Source organism: Leguminivora glycinivorella, chromosome 5 (assembly GCF_023078275.1).
Source record: "Leguminivora glycinivorella isolate SPB_JAAS2020 chromosome 5, LegGlyc_1.1, whole genome shotgun sequence".
In the NCBI taxonomy this organism is placed as follows: Eukaryota; Metazoa; Arthropoda; class Insecta; order Lepidoptera; family Tortricidae; genus Leguminivora; species Leguminivora glycinivorella.
Window position 1 is genome coordinate 13,449,297 of NC_062975.1, and position 22,497 is coordinate 13,471,793.

The following is a 22,497-nucleotide window of genomic DNA, read 5'->3' on the forward strand; positions in this document are numbered from 1 at the left end:
AACCAGGATTGTCTACTCAGTGAGATCATGCAGTGATACCATAGTATTATATATTTTTCATCACGCTTACTCGTGTAAATGAGGTTCACAATAAAAAGAAATCTGAATGTCAAGCATTGCTTAATGTTTTTATGCCTTAATGGACCTGACCTAATACACGAGGCACGATGATGAAAAAAACAGGCTAAGAGCGTGTCGGGCCACGCTCAGTGTAGAGTTCCGTAGTTTTCCGTATTTTCCTCAAAAACTACTGAACCTATCAAGTTCAAAACAATTTTCCTAGAAAGTCTTTATAAAGTTCTACTTTTGTGATTTTTTTCATATTTTTTAAACATATGGTTCAAAAGTTAGAGGGGGGGGACACACATTTTCTTTTCCTTTAGGAGCGATTATTTCCGAAAATATGAATATTATCAAAAAACGATTTTAGTAAACCCTTATTCATTTTTAAATACCTATCCAACAATATATCATACGTTAGGATTGCAATAAAAAAAAACTCCCCACTTTACGTGTAGAGGGGCTACCCTAATAAAACATTTTTTTTTCCACTTTTTATTTTTGCACTTTGTCGGCGTGATTATTAATATACATATTGGTACCAAATTTCAGCTTTCTAGTGCTAACGGTCACTGAGATTATCCGCGGACGGACGGACGGACGGACGGACGGTCGGACCGACAGACATGGCGAAACTATAAGGGTTCCTAGTTGACTACGGAACCCTAAAAATGCGGACGAATGTTTAAAATATCACAGTATTAAGGAACATTTCTGTTTATTGAGTCTGCTTATTGCTGCTGAGTTCCATTTTACATTTTATTTTCTTTACTTAATTTTTTTTTCTTATCACTAATATTCTTACAAAATAAGGTAAAAGTATTATAAATCCTGACGAGAAATATTTAAGTGCGCCATGTTGCGAAGTTAGGACTATTTTTAGAGAGACGGATGTCATATTTAGGACACTAGCTAAACTATTAGCTAATGTCAAAATGCCTAAGTGCCACTCGATTGAACTTATGTACATAATGCGTCGAAAAATGTTTAAGATTGTAACAAATAGCTATTTAAAAATGGAGCTTCATTATGTGTGTACTCTTCATTACCTTATTTACTAAGCTTAAAGGTGAATTTATACTATTATATACCTAGACCGCTATAAAGGTAACCAATTAAGGAAAATAACGAACACAACCGAATGAGTATAAATGATTTCATTCTAGTTCGGTTAAATTGAAAAAAGTTTCATGTTTTCTTTTACTCATTGGAATACATTTTCATTACGCTGGTATTAACAGTACGTCATTTTAAAAATATATATGACAGCACCTACGTCAAATTTTGTCAACTAAATTTCACAGGTTGTATGTAAACAATTACAATTTAATTTATCCATACATATTTAGATACTTATTAATTGATTCTTACTTAGAATAGAAAAAAGGGAATGCGAGCGGGTATAAGTATAGTGCTTCTGGTTCAAATTTAATTGTATATATAAAACAATGTCTCAATTTCATTAAAGATTTACTCTGTGCATACCGCGAACACGTAACCGTAAGTTGAAAACAATAATAATTATAAAGTACCTAAATACATCGTTGTTTAGAAAGCGCTTGTTTTAAATGGCACTTCTCCACTCAACTAGACCAAATATTCATGGAATACCAGCTGGTGACCAGCATACAATGACTATGAACGGCCGTGCAAAGATATCTGATTTTCTATAGGGGGCCATAAGTATATGACGACATGTTCCCGGCAAAAATTGGTGATGCTGCGTGACCGTCAAAAACATCGTCTCTCTTTCTAGCGTCTCGCGAGCGTAGCGTCGGGCCAACTGTATGGAAAAAGACGCCGCGTCAGCCCGGCTTAGCCATATAGTTGGCCCGACGCTACGATTGCAAGACGGTAGATGTGAGAGGGTCCTTATCCGGATAAATATCTGATCGGGTCGCTTAAAAATTTTTGCTTTGATTCCTTATAAAAACCTAAATTACACTCACTCTCATCCGCATAAATATCTATCCATTGTTTAAGCAAATATATATCTTACGGGATAGAAATCATTAATATGTAATTAAAGTGCAATAACAAACCCTACCTGGTTGCCTTACAGCCGTAAGTTGTATGAGGTGATTTGACAGTTCATGAAAACGGTGTAGACTTGTCATTGGATATGTCTGTCTCATCTGTTCTTAAATTATGACAAGTAAACTTATTGCAAATCTAGTATCAGAAGCCTTTATACAAGTTTTTATTCAACGTGCCTTGTTAGTAGGTATGTTAGTTTGAGTCAAAACGTAGAAGCTAAATTTGACCCACTTTTCGGTTTCCGATTGAGCTGAAATTTTGCACACATGTGTAAATCAAGTGACAATGCAATATTATGGTATCATGGAGCTAATCTGATGATGGAGCAGAAAGGTGATCATAGGAACTCTGTTATGAAACGTCGTATCCCCATTGAGTCAGGGTTTTTTAGAAATGTCTCGGAGAGCAATAGATGATTGTTGAAAGAAAGGTAAAGTCGGCGATAATAGCTTGTGCCAAAAATGAAATTTTTGCAAAAAAAGCTTATTATAAATTGGGAGGTGTAATTTTTTATTATCTCTTAAATAGCATTAAGAAGAAAAACCGATCAAGAGCGCGTCAGTGTAGGGTTCCGTAGTTTCCGACATTTTACATAATGACAATTTAATAAATACCGTAATTTGGGGTGAAAAGGGTTCCGGGGGTATATAATGTTATTATATTTCTTGACATATTCCTTCTATTTTCCGCAATCAAAGTAGGAAAGTAATATATTTACAGTTTCATGTCTGTCAAAGTTGACGTTAAAATTTATTGGATTTTTACTTATTTTAATCGTTCATTATCCTTTTGAATGTGTATACACTTCTAAAGTTTATGTATAACAGAAAATCATAAGACATATTTTCATTTTTATAATGGTTTTCATGAAGAAAGCGATGCAACTGTGTTTTGGAATTTTTACGGGATGAATAAATATCCACGGCCTGAGGGGTGAATGGGATCAGGAATGGGGGGAATCGGGTCGCAAAGGGGGTGAATAGGTTTACGAAGGGGGGGATTAGGGTCGGATGAGGGGTGAATTGGGATGTATGGTCAATGCTTGTCACATTGTATAAAAGATATATAACTTGTTACCTAAAGTGATATTTTTATGAATGACCTCTCTGTATATGGACGCAATTTATACGTCAATGTATTGCTTCGTAGTTAGACTAGATACAAGAAATTAACACTTAGAAATATTAATCACACCTCTGTCAACCTCTACGTTTCTACTTAAGTCCGCAAAAATCACCCATGGTTGCTATAATATAAACGGATTACTTTAAAATAAAAATCATAAGTATGAAACTATACAACTAGGGAAGAAATAAAATTATTTTTAACCGACTTCAAAAAAGGAGGAGGTTCTCAATTCGACTGAATGTTTTTTTTTTGTATGTATGTTACTCGATATCTCCGAGAATTGTGGACCAATTTTCAAAATTTTTTTTTTGATCGTACGGGTATAGCCCCGAGATGGTCCCATTGGCACCAAGTCGGGGTCTGATGATGGGATCCTGGAGAAATCGAGGGAACTCTTCAAATGTTATAGGCACATGTAATGTTTTTAGTGTATTTTTCAAAGGTACACCAGTATTTACGCCTGATGATGGAAGGTCAACTCCTCAATGGTTAGGAGTTAAAGGATAATTCTTTCACTAGTGTGCATATATTCGGACTGATACATATAATATGAATAGGAACCACTAAAAATCAACAAATAAATAAACTTTTTAACAAAAAAAATTAAAACCGCCTTCAAAAATAAGCGCGTTACAAAACACGGAGAAACTAAAAATCAAAAAATAATAAACCTTTGAATTCAGATTTCTTATCGTATTGCAATAATCTAAACATCCAAATTATAAACAAATCAATTATTTTTGGAGTCGGTACCAGCCTGTGTATGGTTGGGTGGGGCAAACAGGCAATAGCAAGGCGACGAACAGGTCTGGTAGGCAGTTTTTTTTTGTTAAAAAGTTTATTTTATTGAATAATTTTTGATTTGTTCTTTTTCAGGTTCATATAAATAATAAATTTTCAATTCGCTCAAAGGTTGGATGAGATCCCTTATAGGGATAAGATCGCCTTTGTACATCATAACTATACTTTATTTTTATGTCCTAACTTGTCTTATGTACTTGTACAATAAAGTGTCCACATACATACATACATACATATATTTAAATAGATATCATACACGAAAGAAAAAAACGACAAGGCCCACGGTGGCTGAGCCGGAAATCGAATCCGGGCCTTCAGCTCACGCAGCTAACTTTATTACCACTAGGCCACCAGGCCAGGTTAAACCGGCCAAATGAGAATCTATTTTCGCACAATTGTAAAACTAAATTATTTTTACTAGTTACCTCCAAAATACCAATTAAAATTGGGCTACATAGTACATCGTTTTCTGAAGATTTTGGGTTCATGGGGTCGGAACGGGTATAAACTAACGTAATTTATAGTGAATAGAGCCAAAACCGACTTTTGAACGTCGATAGCAGTTTTTTTATATGTGCCATGCTAATTTTTTTACACAAAAAATCTTCCGACAGTGTGAACTTTGGTTTGTCTTTGAAAATATGACGTTTTATTTAGTAATTTTCGCTCACCCTAACGTTGGGGTGAATAGGGTCGGGAAGGGGGTGAATAGGGAAAAGTGCTAGGGTTGACTCTTTCGGATTGCGAACAAAATATGACCTGTCACGAGCATATTATATTTATTTGACCAAAAAAATAAGGATTTATATCGATATGTTATGAGTAGTCGGTAATGAAATCTACACATATCATAACCCTTAACCAACCTCTATAGTTAGATGGTGCTCTGACGCGGTGAATAAGTAAGTATTGTCGTGGGCAGTGCGGATAACGTGTCAAAAAAAAAGCATAGTTTGTTGCTATTTTTCATGTTTAAATAAACTTCTAAACTAACGAATTGGGTATTAAAGAAAAAGGTTCACAGTGAATATTAGCTTGCCAGAAATGTGTTTATCTATACCATTGTATTGAATTTTGTATCATAAAGTCAAACTAGGTATTTACTACTAATGATTTACTCTGTGGGGTGTCTTTGATCACTTGCATGGGGTAACATTGACCATAATGACACATAGTTGATTATTGTCTGATTATGTCACGGTACTTGTTGAGTTGAGGCTGATAATTGGATCTCTTCTTATGATAAATATTGAAACAATTGCAAATAAAGTTGGTTTTTTGAAGATGGTAATTTTTATTCTTGATCAAAGTAACCTCAAAATAGCGTTAAAGAGTTGTAATATTTGACTCTGTGAACCATTTTTTTTATCTTTTCTTGAGATAAAATACTTTTATAAGGGAATACATTCGATTATCATTATAAAAATATAGTGTATCAAAGTAACCCCAATGTCAGTTTAAGTTTGATCACATCATTTTTTTTTCTGCGTACATTATTTTATTTATTTATTTATTCTTTATTGCACATAAAACACTAAGTACAAATGGTGGACATAATACCTTAAGGCATTCTCTACCAGTCAACCACTGGGTTAAAAAGAAACATTTGATACGTGCAGGCATCGTGACAGAAAACAATAATCCTGATATCACTTATTTTGTTACCTTTTTAGATTTTTAGCAGGTTGACCAATTTTGGAATTTATAGTTCTCTTACTCCTACATTTAATGGGTAAAAATACCCATTAAATGTAGAAACTAGAGAAGTTTAAATTCCCAAATCGGTCAATGTAACCCCAGTTTACGGTAGACACCGTCAACCTATTCTAATAATTCTCTTTTTATTTGAAAGAAAATTCGTTTCGATACTAAAATATGCAATCTAAGATAAAAAATGCTTTTCATATAGTTACAAACTTAGTTCAGATTTTTTTGTACAACTTTTAAAAATTGTTCTACATATCATGTTCAAAATAATTTTCCTAGAAAGTCTTTTTAAAGTTCTGCTTTTGAGATTTTTTCATATTTGACACAGTTTCGTTTTCTTTCAACCCCTTATTTGCCAAGAGTGGCACTGAAGCTAAGTAGTTTCATGTGTTCTGCCTACCCCTTTATGGGATACAGGCGTGATTGTATGTATGTATGTTGAGAAAACAGCCCTTATGGCCTGAAATAGGGCATACGGCAGTGATATTGACATTGACATATGCTTTTTCGTATTTTGATGGTATTTTGACTGCACTGTATTTTTTGCCATGCTAATTTAAACCTTATCTTTGAGCGATGTTTTTTAATTTTCAGTTACATCACAGATGTTTATGACATGACATCTAGGTATTTAGCCATTTAAAAGAAACTACAAGGGGCTTTACAGACGTGGCGACTGCAACTGGTACAGGGCCTAAGCCATAATTTAAAATTATATTGTGATTTTTATATGTATTTGTGTTTTATTTAATACTAAGTATGAGTTTCAACATTTTCAACTCAAGGAACTGAAATTAAGAGAAGAGACTCGGAAATTGGGTAAGATCAAGAGTCAGATGATGAGAAGATGCAGATGGCGATGGCGGTATCGGTATTGGATAAGATATGCGTCGATATTCCTTGTCTTTCTTTGTGTCTTTGACTTGACTGCTACTAGCTCTGTACTCTATTCATTAGGTTTAATTTTATACACTATGCTTTATTTCTGTATTAAAATAAATGATAAAAAACCTAACGACCAAAAAGAATAAAGAAAATATCTGATAGTCTTTAATACTACCTGTATATACGTAATGCGCAGCACAGGCAGGCAATTATGGTCGCGCGATAAGTGATAAAATAGCAGGCCGTCCCTATCGCACTATTTGTAAGTGCGATAGGGACGGCCTGATATTTTATCGTCTATCGCGCGACCATGCTTCCCGTGCAGGCCTCTGAAGACCTGCAGGGCAATCATGGTCGCGCGATAAATGATAAAAACATCGTGCCGTCCCTATCGCACTTACAAATAGTGCGATAGGGACAGCCTGATGTTTTATCATTTATCACGCGACCATAATTGTCTGCCTGGAGGTATCGGCCTTCACACGCGTCTTTGATTAATGTTTTGCAGAGATAGGCAGGCTGACGACTTTTTATCTAAATGTAGAAAAATAACGCAAAATGAAGTGCAAAGTAATTTGAAATACACCTAGGTAAACAATCAACTGAGTAAGGAACGTTATCTACATATTTAGGTAAGTAAATTAAATTCACATGAGACATGAACAGAGAAGGAAAGCTAGATGACGCGTATTCTTTCTCTGTCTTCTTGTATGCTACCCTTTTTAGAGTTTTAATTTCTCGAAGGAGGTCAGTAGTTGACTACAAACTCAAAATAACACTCTTGAAAAAAATTAAGGGTCACTGACCTTTCACAGTAAATTGAGGTAGTGTGACCCAAGTAACATTTTAGTGCTATAATTTTGGTTTTCGACGCCAAAAGCTACTATAGATGTCGTATAAAGGTTTTCGGCGTGACCGCTTGTCGTATAAAAGCCTCCAGTAACACCTTTTAGCTCTATAAGCTTATACCGCTAAAAGGTGTTATTAGGAAGTGATGTAAACGTTTATATCACCATTTTATAGAGCCGCTATAGGCCTGGTCTATAACAGGATCAAATATGACTACTATAGATCTATATTATTGTATAATGGTGTTAGGAATCACTGCTATGCAATCAATTTGCGCTATTAAGGTTCCCGACAAGCCGCTATAGTTGTTGCGTTATACAGCTAAAAGGTGTTATTAGGAAGTGATGTAAACGTTTATATCACCATTTTATAGAGCCGCTATAGGCCTGGTCTATAACAGGATCAAATATGACTACTATAGAACAATATTATTATATAATGGTGTTAGAAATCACTGTTATGCAATCAATTTGCGCTATTAAGGTTCCCGACAAGCCGCTATAGTTGTTGCGTTATACAGCAAAAAGGTGTTATTAGGAAGTGATGTAAACGTTTATATCACCATTTTATAGAGCCGCTATAGGCCTGGTCTATAACAGGATCAAATATGACTACTATATAACAATATTATTATATAATGGTGTTAGAAATCACTGTTATGCAATCAATTTGCGCTATTAAGGTTCCCGACAAGCCGCTATAGTTGTTGCGTTATATAGCTAAAAGGTGTTATTAGGAAGTGATAAAAACGTTTATATCACCATTTTATAGAGCCGCTATAGTCCTGGTGTATAACAGGATCAAATATGACTACTATAGAACAATATTATTATATAATGGTGTTAGAAATCACTGTTATGCAATCAATTTACGCTATTAAGAGGATACGATACCGAAGCACGAATTCAAATTTGAGATTTTTAGGTCTTTATCGCCGTCGCGCTGACGGGGGCGGCACCCACAGAGAGGCCCTGTGTGCGTGCACGTGGCGCACGCACACACCCGCGTCCACCGCCGGCACAAGTACTTACTCGCGCTCAAGCGCTCTCTATATTTGTCTAGTTTCGGACTTCTGATGCATAATGTTTTGGACTCCGTGAAGATATTAAGTGTACTGATTTGACTAAAATGCAAATTTGTAATGTTTTAAGGAATCGTAGAAACAATTCCTTATCTTATACATAATGTGATTATCTTAAAAGATGATTTCTTTTAAGAGTCACATTGTTAGCGAAATAAAGTTATTCGGTATGTAAAAAGCTAAAACCTTTTCGATTTCAAAGAGAAGCCATATTATAGGAGTAGGTACGTACAATCAACCAATTAATCTGAATCCTAGGTCATTGGCCAATCTAGACCCTTTCACAGTAAAAGTAAAACTGACTTCTGTAGCAAATAAATGACGGTGTCAATACGACAGGGTTCTAGAGTGGCCTAGGATTCTACATAATTGGTTGACAGTATCTACCTACCAAAAATGTATGTGAATCTTATTCTTTTTTTTGCACATGTTTGACAGAAGTGACAGCGTAGGAAAATTTAACTAGGTAACAATTTGGTACCTATTATATTACCAGACACCGGATTATGTTCCAAGGTAATTAGAACTTTTTAGCAGAATTCTAACAAAAAATCTGCCAAACAAAATCTTATTGCATAATGAAGCATAAGGACCTTTTTCAGATGGAAAGCTACACATGCATCTTAATTTCTAATTTTCTAGGGTTGTGTATACATATTACCTACCTAGCATTAGAAATACAAGGCTTAGCACAGAACAAGACCAACCATAAAAATGCTTAACTAATTTGCCAGCTAAATTTAAACCTAGGTATCGGTACTTAAACGTATAGATACTTTTGATATTTTTATTATTTAAAACTTATTTATACTTACATATCAGCATTTATGTTACCATAGAATTAAAACGTATATAACACTCATTTCATCTACCAACTAAGGGCATCAGTAATCTACATACAAATAAGGCCCGGTTAAAAGTCTCGAAATGTTATGTACATTTTATAATTAGATAAGTGTAAATGGGTCAAAAATTGGGTCCATGTGCAATTGTGCATTAAGTAGGTGCACTTTTCCCAAATTGCTGCATGTATGAAATAAGGCCCATCAGTAACTTAACAAAAAATATGGATTTCTTACATACTGAATTAAGCGTAATTGTGTCGCTTAACTTCAAACCTGGATAAATCCATTCTGCTACAAGGTTAATATATATTTTTAATATATTCAATCTTAAAGCAGAATGGATTTAAGTACCCAAGTTTGAAACTAAGCGACACAATTGATAGTATGTATCTAGGAGATATTTTCTTTACAAAATCGTATTATTCAAGAGCGCTATGATAAACGCACGTCGAAATAAAGTAAAATTGTCAATATTTACCGATGAGATTGTGCTCTGTGTGTAATGGTAAACATTAATAATATGAAAAGTAATTGTTTCAGTCAGAGCATCTTCACTCGTCAATTTCGTCTTACTCTTTAGTTGTGAAACATGGGTGACAAAGGACGGTCGCCAGAAGGAAAAGAATAAAAAGTACAGATGGTGTTTTTTTACGCACTAGTGCGAGAAGTGGTTCATTATATGTACTGTACTCATCTGTACTGAAAAACGTCGTACGATACACGTGCGAAAAGGAAATTCGTAACTCGTGTCGATTTAAAACACTCCCTTCGGTCGTGTTTTAATTTATCGCCACTCGTTTCGAACTTCCTTTTTTACGCACTTGTATCGTAATGTACTATTATCCCGTAGGACAGCAGGTTACTTCAAAGTACTTTAATTAACTACCTAATTTTAATGTTGTCTTCGATTCCCGTCGTCGTTCGTTGTTCGTCGAATCCCGGTAAGGGTATTTATTTGTGTAATGAGCACAGATATTTGTTCCTGAGTCATGGATGTTTTCTATGTATATAAGTATGTATTTATCTATTTAAGTATGGTTTTGTATTTATCTATGGGATATGGGTTAAATTGTGGCGTAGGCGAGAGGCTGGCAACCTGTCACTGCAATGTCACAGTTTCGTTTTCTTTCAACCCCTTATTTGCCAAGAGTGGCACTGAAGCTTTAGTAGTTTCATGTGTTCTGCCTACCCCTTTATGGGATACAGGCGTGATTGTATGTATGTATGTTATCTATTTAAGTATTTATTATTTATTTATTTATTAGTAAAAACATGTTTACATGACATTACAGTAAAACCAATGCGTCACGAAACTTAGATAACAAAAAAGAAAAAAAAATAGTAAGTAAGAACATGAAAAAAAAAACAAACAATAAAGTTTAAAACTAAACAATTTATTTGGGAGATGACGTAACAGCGTGGCTCCGTTGCATCGTTTGCCCCGGTGTAGGCTTCGGCAAGTGGCCCCGGAATCGCCGAAAAACCACACCTTTCGGCCAGAAGTCTGCGCTCGCGATGGTGTCCTGCGCTATATAGTCGCCTAGCACCCATAGTACAAGCTTTGCTTAGTTTGGGGCTAAGTTGATCTGTGTAAGGTGTCCCCAATATTTATATAATTATTTAATTACTTACCATAATCATAATGTAATAAAATGTGCATTTTTTCGTGGTTACCAACATGCATACCAACCATAAAAATGCTTAACTAATTTTCCAGCTATATTTAAACCTAGGCTATTTAAACGTATAGATACTTTATATACTTTTATTATTTAAAGGCAAAGCATTTTTGTTACCGCAGAATTAAAACGTTGGTAATACTCATTTCATCTACCTACTAAGGGCATATGTAATGTCAATGCAAACAAGGCCCGGCTATTAAGTTTCGAAATGTTATGTACATTTTATAACTTGATAAGTGTAAATGGTTCAAAAATTTCGTGCAGTAAGTAAAAAAGTAAAAAGTAAGTATTATTAAACAGAAAAACTATGGGTCTTATTTGATGTAGGTATGAAATAAGGCCCATTCCGCCCATGTGTCCACATGTTCACAACCTTCGATACCAAGAAGTAGCGCTGCGGAAATAGAGATGGATCGGATATAATCTTCAAAGATGAGCTATCAACAGCGCCAGTATTTGAGTGGTGGCCTCAGAGTGGAAGGCGACCCCGCAAACGCCCAGTACTTATGATACACAATACACATAAACACAATACATTATAATATTTATTGCCCCGTAGGACAGCAGGCTACCCCACACTACTTTAATTAAGTACCTAATTTTGTCCCTTTAAACTTAATATTAAATAAAGTCTGCCTATCTTGACCACATTGACCTTGACGCACTGCTTGTTAAGACTTGAACCCCTCTAATTTAGAGTGCCATATCCTAAATGCATAGTCCTGAATAAATGTGTTTTAGACGACAGACCGTAGTATAAATACTTATCACAAAAATTGATGATTGAATTCATGAACACAATGTTTACACAAAGTTATAAAACTTAAGAAGCGAGCGATGGGCCTTATTTAGAGAAGTAACTATTTAGGGCATTTTTTGATTCTATGTCTGCGAAGAAAATATACAAAACGGCATGATTGATAAAACTTAGAAGAAATATAAGCACTGGGCCTTATTAAGGGCAGGTACTGGTACCAACCTGAACAAACTATGTATTACTAAATAAGGCCCATCGTTTTTTTAAATATTTTAAAACATGACTTAAATTATTAATATTATGTCTGTTTTTATTGTGTGTAAAAAAGTACATATAATATGACTAATATAACTACTTACCTAATTGGTGTTCGGCAGAATAGTAATAAATAAACAATGATGACCGAATACCAAATTTTCGGCAAAATGGCTGAAAAGACCGAATACCAAATAGTTGCCTAATATTCGTGGAATCTATCGTAAAATACAGCATAACTTTATAATTGTTACTAGTAATACCTATATGCAATTGTTACGTACCTATACTTATAAAAATATGGACTTAGTATTTCCACAGAATATATAATACAGATTCAAACTTTCACGATTTTTACACATATTTAAAATTGCAAACGGGACTTAATCGCGTATTTACTATGTTTTAAACACTAACCTCCGACGTTTCAAGGACGGCATTGTCCCCGTGGTCTCGGAGCAGACTGGCCTTTTTTGGACCACCAATTTTAAATATGAACATATAATAGTACGTATTTCTAACTAAAAAGTTCGTCAAACACGGTATGTCGATATTTCGACGTAGTATATCGATAACTTTTCACATCACTAGATTATCGACATTAGATGTCGAGTATTTCCCATCACTTTATTTTAGTGTACGTATATAAAAACTTAGCCCCGCCCCTAAATTTGGTGCGATAGGGACAACTGCAGCTCAGGCGCGAAATCCCGCGTAAAAACTGCAAAAATCGAGGTTCCGCTCTCGACTGTTTCCTCCTCCAAAACTTAACCAATCGTTACGAAATTTGGAAATCAGAATGACAAGGAAATTATCTGTGTCGGACCGTTTCGTTTTTTTGGATAATTGATCTCAGTTTTGAATACCACGCCTTTCTTTCTGGCAAATTCAATTAAGCCGTTTTGGCCAACTTTGAGAGGCTCTAATTCCTTTTAAAACAAAAATATCAAAAAAAGCAAAACGGTCCGACACAGATATTGATAATAAAAGTCTGTGTTGAAAAAACCATTGATCTAGCTTCAAAAACCAGAGAGGAAACAGGCGAGAGCGTTTGTATGGAGAAATGAGGGGTATCGTAGCGTCTTAAGGTTCCCGACAAGCCGCTATAGTTGTTGTGTTATACAGCTAAAAGGTGTTATTAGGAAGTGATGTAAACGTTTATATCACCATTTTATAGAGCCGCTATAGGCCTGGTCTATAACAGGATCAAATAACCTACTAAAGAACAATATTATTGTATAATAGTGTTAGGAATCACTGTTGTGCTATCAATTTGCGCTATTAAGGTTCCCAACAAGCCGCTTATAGTATTTTTAGTAGTCGTATTTTAACAGAAATTAAAACCTAACTATACCACTATTTTGGGATATAGTGGCTTTGGAAAACACTGCTACAGTATTTAACACTGTAGTAGTGATATGAATACCATTATAGAGCTATTTTGCTGTATAATGAAGTTTTCAGGATACGTTTATATAGCTTTGAAAAGCGTTAATAGTCGTTTTCTAATGCCTTTTATATCTCATCGCCGTATACGTCACAATTACTCTTTTATATCACAAAACTGTGGAATAATGGTTTCGGTATCTCTTTTAAAACACAATAGCGTTATAGCTAAGTTTACTATATGTTTTATAAAAAAAAACTGTTTAGAAGATCTTTCTATAGTAAAACATTGAAAACAAGTATTGTTTTCTATATAAAGAACTTATAAATTAAACTGGATCATAGTTAAAGTCTCATGCAACCCTAATTGAATCAACAATGGCGGGCTTATGGCAGTGAATGCGTATGATAAGTGACATAGTCGAACTACAAAAGCGTATGTTTTACTTCTTGGATTCATAGTAGAAACTATGGTGCCAATAATGTTATTGTATTAAATTATATTTATTTATTTTATTCAAAACAGGTATAAATCGAGGGCGCACTTAAAATACTCCATTAAACTAATATTCTTTTAACGGTAAAATTTCCATCGCATACCTTTTTGCAGTAATGATTGAATTATACGAAATCCAAATTATTTTGATTGACACTAAACTTCACAAGTTCACACGCCACTTTTCATAAAGTTCCTCGTTTAGAACAGTTATTAAGTACTTCGTTTGTTACTATAGTCAATACGGGTACCTAAGTGAAATTCAAAGACCTTTTTAAGCAGTGTTTATTCAGAGTTCTTAAATGTACTAAATACGAGTAAGAAGTAGCAAATGTATAAACTTGCAGAAACGGATTACCCTCATCTGGCAGAATATTTTTGGTCAGAAACACACTTCGAATAGTAATTTTGCAGAAAACTTAGTTGGAATTATTACTACCACGTATACCACACATTTGGTAGAATATTGGTTTGCAGAACATTACTTTGGTCGAATTTAATTTAGCGTAATTTTAGGTACCATAATAATCGTAATTAAGGTAACTGTCCCATATTACGGGAACTTAAGACGTTTCCTACTTTGAGTGAGGATTGTAAAAAAAATGTGAAGTTTCTAGTCGTGCTAATTATTTTATTTTAAGGATAAGTCTTCTACGATGGATTTAAGACACTATTTTGCATCGTAACTTCTAATTTATAGAAATTACCGTTGTTTTACTTAACCCTTAGTTTGCCCATTATTCCGGGATACAATTTTGGTATGGCTTCAATTCCGGGAGTCGTTGTACGTAATTACGGGATACCTATATAATCCACGTTGTTGAAGCATAATGTAAAAAAACGAATTAAAAATATTGTTTACATAAATATATAAATGCACATATCGTTTTGATAGATGCTTATACAGAGTGTATATTTTATAATTGGCAATGTTTTGATGGGTTGGGGTGGGATGGGAAATATGATATTTTACGGTATAACTATTGTATGATATAATGACAGGGTGTTATAAGTTTTACTGTCTGTCTAAGGCATCGCTTTCGAATGGATGAACCAAATTAGATTAGTTTTTTTCGTTTGAAAGCTGAATTAGTCGAGAGTGTTCTTAGCCATGTTTGATGAAAAACGCTTTACAATGTCGGGGTTTTTTTTTCAAAATTTAATTATAATCCAGAAGCTATTGCCGGTTATAAAAATTGCACGGTACTCGTGAAAATTTCAGTTTTTTGGTACTGGTGATCACTGAGATACACCGTATACATATATGGTGGTGATACGTTATTCAAGTATGTACTTATATATAAATAAATAGTACTCAATAAATAAATATTATAGGCCGTTCTTACACAGATTGACTGTCTGACTAATTTGTATTATTTTATATTTATATATGTCTATCCTATTATATATTATCCTCATGTAAATTTTAGCTGACTGACGGACAAACCAATATGCGGTATAAAGATTTTTAGCTAACTAAGGAAGTTTAAAAACATAATAGTCGGGTCTCTATACCTTATTTTGTGTTTTTATATTTTAATATACTTTATATAGGCATACCGGAATAAGATACACTCATATAAAATCGTGCACTTAATTACGGCAGTCAAAACGAAGGCTATATTAAAAGACAAACAAGATTTTTTTCTTAGTACATTGGAAGATTATATAACAATTACACTCAAAACATCGAAATAAGTAACCTTTGTGCTTTAATTTTGTGAAATAAAACAAATTTAATGTCGATGCCACACTCCAATATTTCGCACGTATTACTCAACGAGTATACATTTCGTACTCAATTATGAGACTAAAATCTAAAAAATATATGTACCGTAATTATGTCACTATAATCTGTAATCTTTACTCAATAAATTTACATCAAATATATAAATATACTTCACCGCAAATAGTAATAAAACATAAAAACATTGCGGACTGTGTTTCCGTTATTCCGGGATACTCCCGCAATTATGTACACCGCGTCAAAATGGTGTACATTATTCCGGGAGCGGGTATTTTAATTAAAATATGCTTTAAATTAATTTGAAAAGATGATATAAATGTCTTTTAATAACTATAAGACAATTATGATACAAATTTAATATAAATAAACTTACCGGCATCACAGTAAACCCTTAAGAAGTTCCGCTGCCGCGTTAAGCTCACCGTCAAACACGCCCATAGAAATCACTGCGTGGTTGCGACTGACGCGTTTGGAGGTACCTCACGGCTTCAAAAGATATGATAGATATTCGAAAATCGACTTTTTCGATTCTATTTGATCTATAGTTAATAAAATACTGCCTTAAATTAAGATTTTACTGATAGTTTCCTTATTTTGCGACAAAAACCAAAGTATCCCGGAATAATGTACCACATTTTACTATCCCGGAATAGTGTACAGTTACCTTATGACACGCTAACAAAAAGGAAATACTGGTACAGAGCCACCGTTAGGTACGACGACGAGCGAAGCGAGGAGGAGTGTTAGGTATCTTGCACCCCAATACAACCGATTCGCTATCAAAAAGCTAATTGGAAGGAGAAGGATAACTTTATACCGCCTAAATATTATACAAAAATATTATCTGCGAAAGTATCATTCGTCTAGAACATCAACATCAACATTATGACAACATACGATTCGGTATTACAAAAATCTGCGAAATGATTAATGCCAAAGCATATTCTGCGTTAGGTGTTTCTGCCATATGTGACTTCTGCCAAGAATTATTATACGAAACAAATAGGTATATGCGAAAAAAGTTTCTGTAAGACAATAGTGAACCTGCAGAAACACCTGTGACAATGAGTAAAAAGAAAGACCCATATTATATTAAGTCCAATCTGCTTTGATATTCTTTATTTATTAAGCACAAATAGTCGTGTCTCTACCACAGTAAAGGCATTTCGCTTCGCTAATTAAATTAAATTCTATTAATATTGAAACCCGATAGCACAATATAATAAATGTGGTTTTTGAGGTCATAATGAATAACTTTTACTATGGGACCAATGCTGAAATCGCAAAAAAAAACCCGGCTGTTTCATACATTTCGACTGTCAAGGTCATGATGCCGCTCATTTCTATGGAACAGCCAATTTTTTTTCGCGACTTCTGCATTGGTCCCATAGTAAAAGTTATTCATTATGACCTCAAAAGTCACTATGCAAAGTTTGAATGGTCCTTTTTATTACACCTTTTAATTACACCTATTAGTATTTTGTGTGATTGAACAGTTTTAAGTGATTTGCCTATCCCTCTTTAGATTACCTACGTATGTGCGGCGTGAGTTTACATTGTATGTGTTTTTATCCAACGGGCATCAAACCGTGAGAATACAGGCGAGGGTTTATGAATGTATGTATATTAATTAGTCCCACGAGAACCCTCCACACTCATTTTTACGCCCATTTTATAAACAGCTTCCGGCCCCAAAAGGTTATAAGCCATTTTACACTTTCGAAACCGGGCTCTACGCGGCGCTACGACATTTTCGCTACATACGGGGAAACCCATGTAATCGGCTACGCTTCTACGAGCGGTGTGCCCGACAGTCGGGTTCTTGGTAGCGAAAGTGTTAATCGCGCACCATCACTTGCAGAGCGTTGGCGAACGCTGCGAAAAATTGCTTGCAGCTGAACGGTAGTTGCGGATGCGGATCCAAATTACGCGAATTTTTGAAATGCCGGAATAAATTTCGGCCCCGCAGCGGTTTTCAAAGCTTTAATACGAACAGCTTACCAAGTTATCAGTGCTTAACGTTGTAGGAATGTTTAATAATCGTTTTCTTTGAAGTCATAGGATAATTTGAAATGAAATGAATTGAATTCGAAATGAAGGAAATCATTTGAAATGAAATTGTACTTACAGGAAATTTAACGCTCGTGTAGCCTTGCAATATCTTTGTAAATATTTCTAGTTATAAATGACTAGTATCAAAATAATTAGTAAATAGAAATAAACCATCATAATTGTCACAAAGCATTAATAAAAGTAGTAACCAAAGTGAAATAGTTTATAGTTACCTCACCGAATTGTCATCTCACTATGCACTCGCGAACCACGAGACAGATCACTATCACACACAGAGTATGGGGGCTACTCCCGAACACAGCTAGGACTAGATCAGTACTGCCGGCGGCGCGCGCGCAAGGCCCAGGCGCGACTCGCTATACCATATACGACCAAATACAGAGAGTTGACCTTTATGGAGATTCCTTACTTTGGGATAAGTTTTCTTTTGTTTAGGTAGGTATGTTATTACATACCTGAGACTTTATTCGACAATCGACATTTTTTGACAAACAGTCATTACACCAAAATATACATGGAATACAGAAAAGACAAACAGTGCCGAAAAATTTTCAAATATTTATTTATTTTAATAACTAAGAAACTTGATACTGAGCGGTAGAAATAGATTTTTCGCACAACCATATAATATGTATGTATAACTAACTGTAAATTTAAGCATCATTCAAAAATGAATAAATAATTGAGCACATATATAGCACATATTGATTGTATCATGTCTGGATTCGACCAAGTGTACCAACAAAACGTTTTAACCTATTCATATTATGAACCTTCCTTACGGGTGTTAAATTTAGAGGTCAAATTGTCATACTTGTCACTGTGTATGGAACTGAGTGTTGCTGTTTTCGACAAAGATATTATACGTTTTTTTATTTCGACAAAGATATAATTATTATACATTTCCTTTTGCAAACTAGTAGTTTTATTCTAAACCTTTTTAATACCTTTTGCAAAGTAGTTATATTGCTATCATGTTGTTTTGAGATATATTTTCTGCAATTGTGGTCGTTTTTGCATCCCGTTCTTATGCAAAACTTGTAATATCGAGATTCACCTGCTTAGATGCCAACCCAAATATAGGAAGTACGGTCGACATTTGTTATTTTTTCTAAAATATATAATTACTTATAACAAAATAATCATGCACTATAATTAGTTACACCTGAATTTAGGGAATATACTGTAGGGACTCCGAGCAGTGGCAGGCTGATCAAATACAACAGTTTGCTTACGTTCTCTACGGGCTTGATCAGTTTCAAACTGTAGATGGTAAACAATTAACGTAAATTTAACACTAGTTTCATCTTCGGGTTATACATACATTTTGCGGTACTAAACTACATATTTGATGACTTCACGTGTAGTTTATTTATGAGCAACTAACAAGTATAATGATCATGAAACTGAAATATCTATTAGTCTTTAGAAAGCTTTACAACTATGTTACTAATACCAAAGTAGATCGAGTATTATAGAGAGTTACTGTCGAAGTAAAATGTGTAATCACAGTGCATAGACAGACAATCTCTCGACACAGGCTTAAAACTTTTGAACCTCAGTTCTGACAATTTGGCCCATATTCTTAGCTTGATGTGTGCTAAAATGTCAAATACATATTAATATTAGCGCCATCTAGCCGAGCGTCCCCAAAGGTGTATCGCCATCTAGGTCACCGTACCTTTTTCTGTATGGTTTTGAGGTACGTTTTATCTTAGACTTTATCTGTCTATACGGAGTTACATATGTCTTTGCTAATACGAAATGCAGATTCTATTGAAATCGAACTTCATCCTCTTACTTACGATCTTCCTTTTCACATGAAAACCATATATACATATATTTTTAGAACGTTGGCTATTAAAGATCGTTATGTATTCAATCGTAGCATTACATTTCTCATAAAAATACATTGCCACTTCTACGTGTACAGTCGAGGTCAAAAATACCTTTACAGTTGAGTGTTACAAAAATACCTTTACATTTAAATAATTTTATACACTGCATGACAAAAATATGCTTCCAACACACATGACAGATTCATCTTTTCATTTATCGCACCAAAGTTCAGTTTACAATCTGTCTTCCATAGAAACATTGTCACAAATTGTGACATAATAGGTTTACATTGCATGTTACAGAATAAGATTTCCTGTGACTGTGCCGTAAATATGTTTACAAATGCAGTAACATTATAAACTTTACGTTCTTGCTTACTTTTCGTTTGCTTACACCTATTGCTACATAAACATCTTTACAGATTTGATTGGTCTGTTCATAATTTGAATAATGACATCATATCGTCATAAATATCAATATCGGCTTTATAATCGACTCCAAAAAAGGTCTTATTCTTGTAGGTTTAACGTGTCTGTGGTATTGCCCCTTCGGCCGCTTTCTAATAAAAATAAAAATTCTATTTTGTAAACTGGTTTCCAATGCAGAATAGTATTTTTTTAACTCATTCATGTGGATATAAAAGACATGAATTAAAAACTATTTGTTATAGTTTTCACATTCAAGGTCACAAGAAATAAGAACCTCACATACGTCAGATAGCTGACAATTGTGCGTGGCATTATTAAATCCTGGATCTCAGAAATTTCTCCGACCATACAGTGCGATTAAAATCAATTAACTATTCGGCTTTTTTTTATCAGAGATAGGTATTAATCGATTAACTTTTTATTCGACTAATTAGTCGATTAAAAAAATCAGTTGTCAAAATTAGTCGACGATAAATTTATTCGCGATTAACGTTAATCGAAGATCTTCGATTACAACTAATTAATCGTCCTTTCCAATCGATTAAAACTAATTAATCATCTTATTTAATCGTTAATCGTTAGTCGTTTACTTTTTGCCCAACTCTGCTATTTCCAATGCTACCAAGGTTATGACGCTGACTGTACAGGCTTTTATTGCAAACTGTACTTTTTTGCACAATCATCAATAACTCATCGAGAGGATAATAACTAGGCCAAACACGACGAATGAAAGAGATAGGTTATTTGACAGTATGGTACTGTTTTCGATGATTGTCATTATTCAAATTAAGAATCAAATCCTAATGAAATCTATAAAGATATTTATGTAGCAATAGGTGTAAGTAAACGTAAGTAAGCAAGAACGCAAAGTTTATAATGTTACTGCAAATGTAAACATATTTACGGCACATTCACAGGAAATCTTATTCTGTAACATGCAATGTAAACCTATTATGTCGCAATTTGTGACAATGTTTCTATGGAAGACAGATTGTAAACTGAACTTTGGTGCGATAAGTGAAAAGATGAATCTGTCATGTGTGTTGGAAGCATATTTTTGTCATGCAGTGTGTAAAATTATTTAAATGTAAAGGTATTTTTGTAACACTCAACTGTAAAGGTATTTTTGACCTCGACTGTACAGACCCTACCCACAGGTCTATGACTCTCTTTTTTTGCAAACCCACGTTATTCCGCTAAACTAGCTTTCAATAACTATTAATCACTGATTACGGCATTCAAATGTAACCGTTAACCGATTAAATGAAGCAGGCGGCACCGTAAACGTTTCCGCGGGTGATAACAGGCCGCGTAGGCAACGTGCCTATCGCCTATACGCTCTATAGAAAACGAGATGCAACTATCACTATCGCCCTAACAGTGAATAGCGATGGAGGAACGCTAAAAGTTTCGTTATCACAAGTTATGTAACCATGGCTAGCCCCCGAAAGGCGCAATGACCGGCGCAATTAAATATTTGTACAGTTGGGTGCTGTGGTATGGTGCAGACGGTTAGAGTTCATGGGCAACTTAGATAACCAGTTCAACTCGACCTCAGAATCAGTTATAAATATGGGTCTTCAAAGATCGTCAGTTATACTGGGCTCAATGAGCAGGCTCGCTCATTTGTGGCTAGTGCAATAACAGTAACATGTTTAGCTCTGAGATCGAGACGAGGAAGGAAGCACGGCGATAAAAGGGACTAAGACGTAACTCGTTCTCTAAACTTAACTCTCTTTAAAACTAAACGTGCCGATTTTTAATTCTTCTGCCAAACTCCAATGATACTCTAATTTAAGCAGAATACGATTGAAATTAAAACGCCTACAGTGAAATAAGAGGGTCAGAGAGTTATCAAAAACATTGTTATCGACCGGTAATAAGGTTAAAGGGTGAAGCTGAATAATTAAACAATGAGAAAGCTATCGCTTGTAGATTAATGCAAATTAATATCTAATGATTAGCAAATAATTACTGTTCCAATATCCGCGAACTAGTCGCTGAGCGGAACCATAAAACATAAAGCTGTTAATAAGTGGATCTATGCTCTATGCCACATTATAGTTATTTGGAGGCAAGGCAAGGGGGCAAAGTTGTATTTTAACGCCGAGTGTGGAATTGAAAAACGAGCAAGTGAAAGGATTCTATAGTTGAACCACGAGCGAAGCGAGTGGTTCGAGAATAGAATCCTGAGCTTGCGAGTTGTTTAACTCACGAGAAGTAAAATACATTTGCACCCGAGTGTAATACAAAACTTTCCCCCTGACTATAGCGAGGAAACTACAACGCAAAAAATACGTTTATCACTGCATCCAGGAGTTCCACAGGTGGTAAGTCATCATTATTACTAGATTCGCCTACTTTTATCAATTTTAAAGCAGTTAATTTGACTTTATTCAAGGTCAAATTACTTTACCTACTAGTGGATAAAATGCGTTTTT

At 34.6% G+C, this 22,497-nt stretch overlaps 1 protein-coding gene across 2 annotated transcripts in view; it reads right to left on the minus strand.

Moving 5' to 3' along the window:
* LOC125226587 (vitamin K-dependent protein C) overlaps nucleotides 1–18,086 on the minus strand; it is a 102,846-nt gene extending 84,760 nt beyond the window's left edge. The window contains exon 1 of one of the 2 annotated variants that reach the window (XM_048130590.1): nucleotides 18,007–18,032. In XM_048130590.1, coding sequence (XP_047986547.1) covers nucleotides 18,007–18,017 — 11 coding nt within the window. In that variant the 5' untranslated portion in view covers nucleotides 18,018–18,032. Of the gene's footprint in view, nucleotides 1–18,001 lie in introns of both variants that reach the window. The other variant, XM_048130591.1, reaches the window with a different exon arrangement.
* Nucleotides 18,087–22,497: the final 4,411 nt, after the last annotated feature.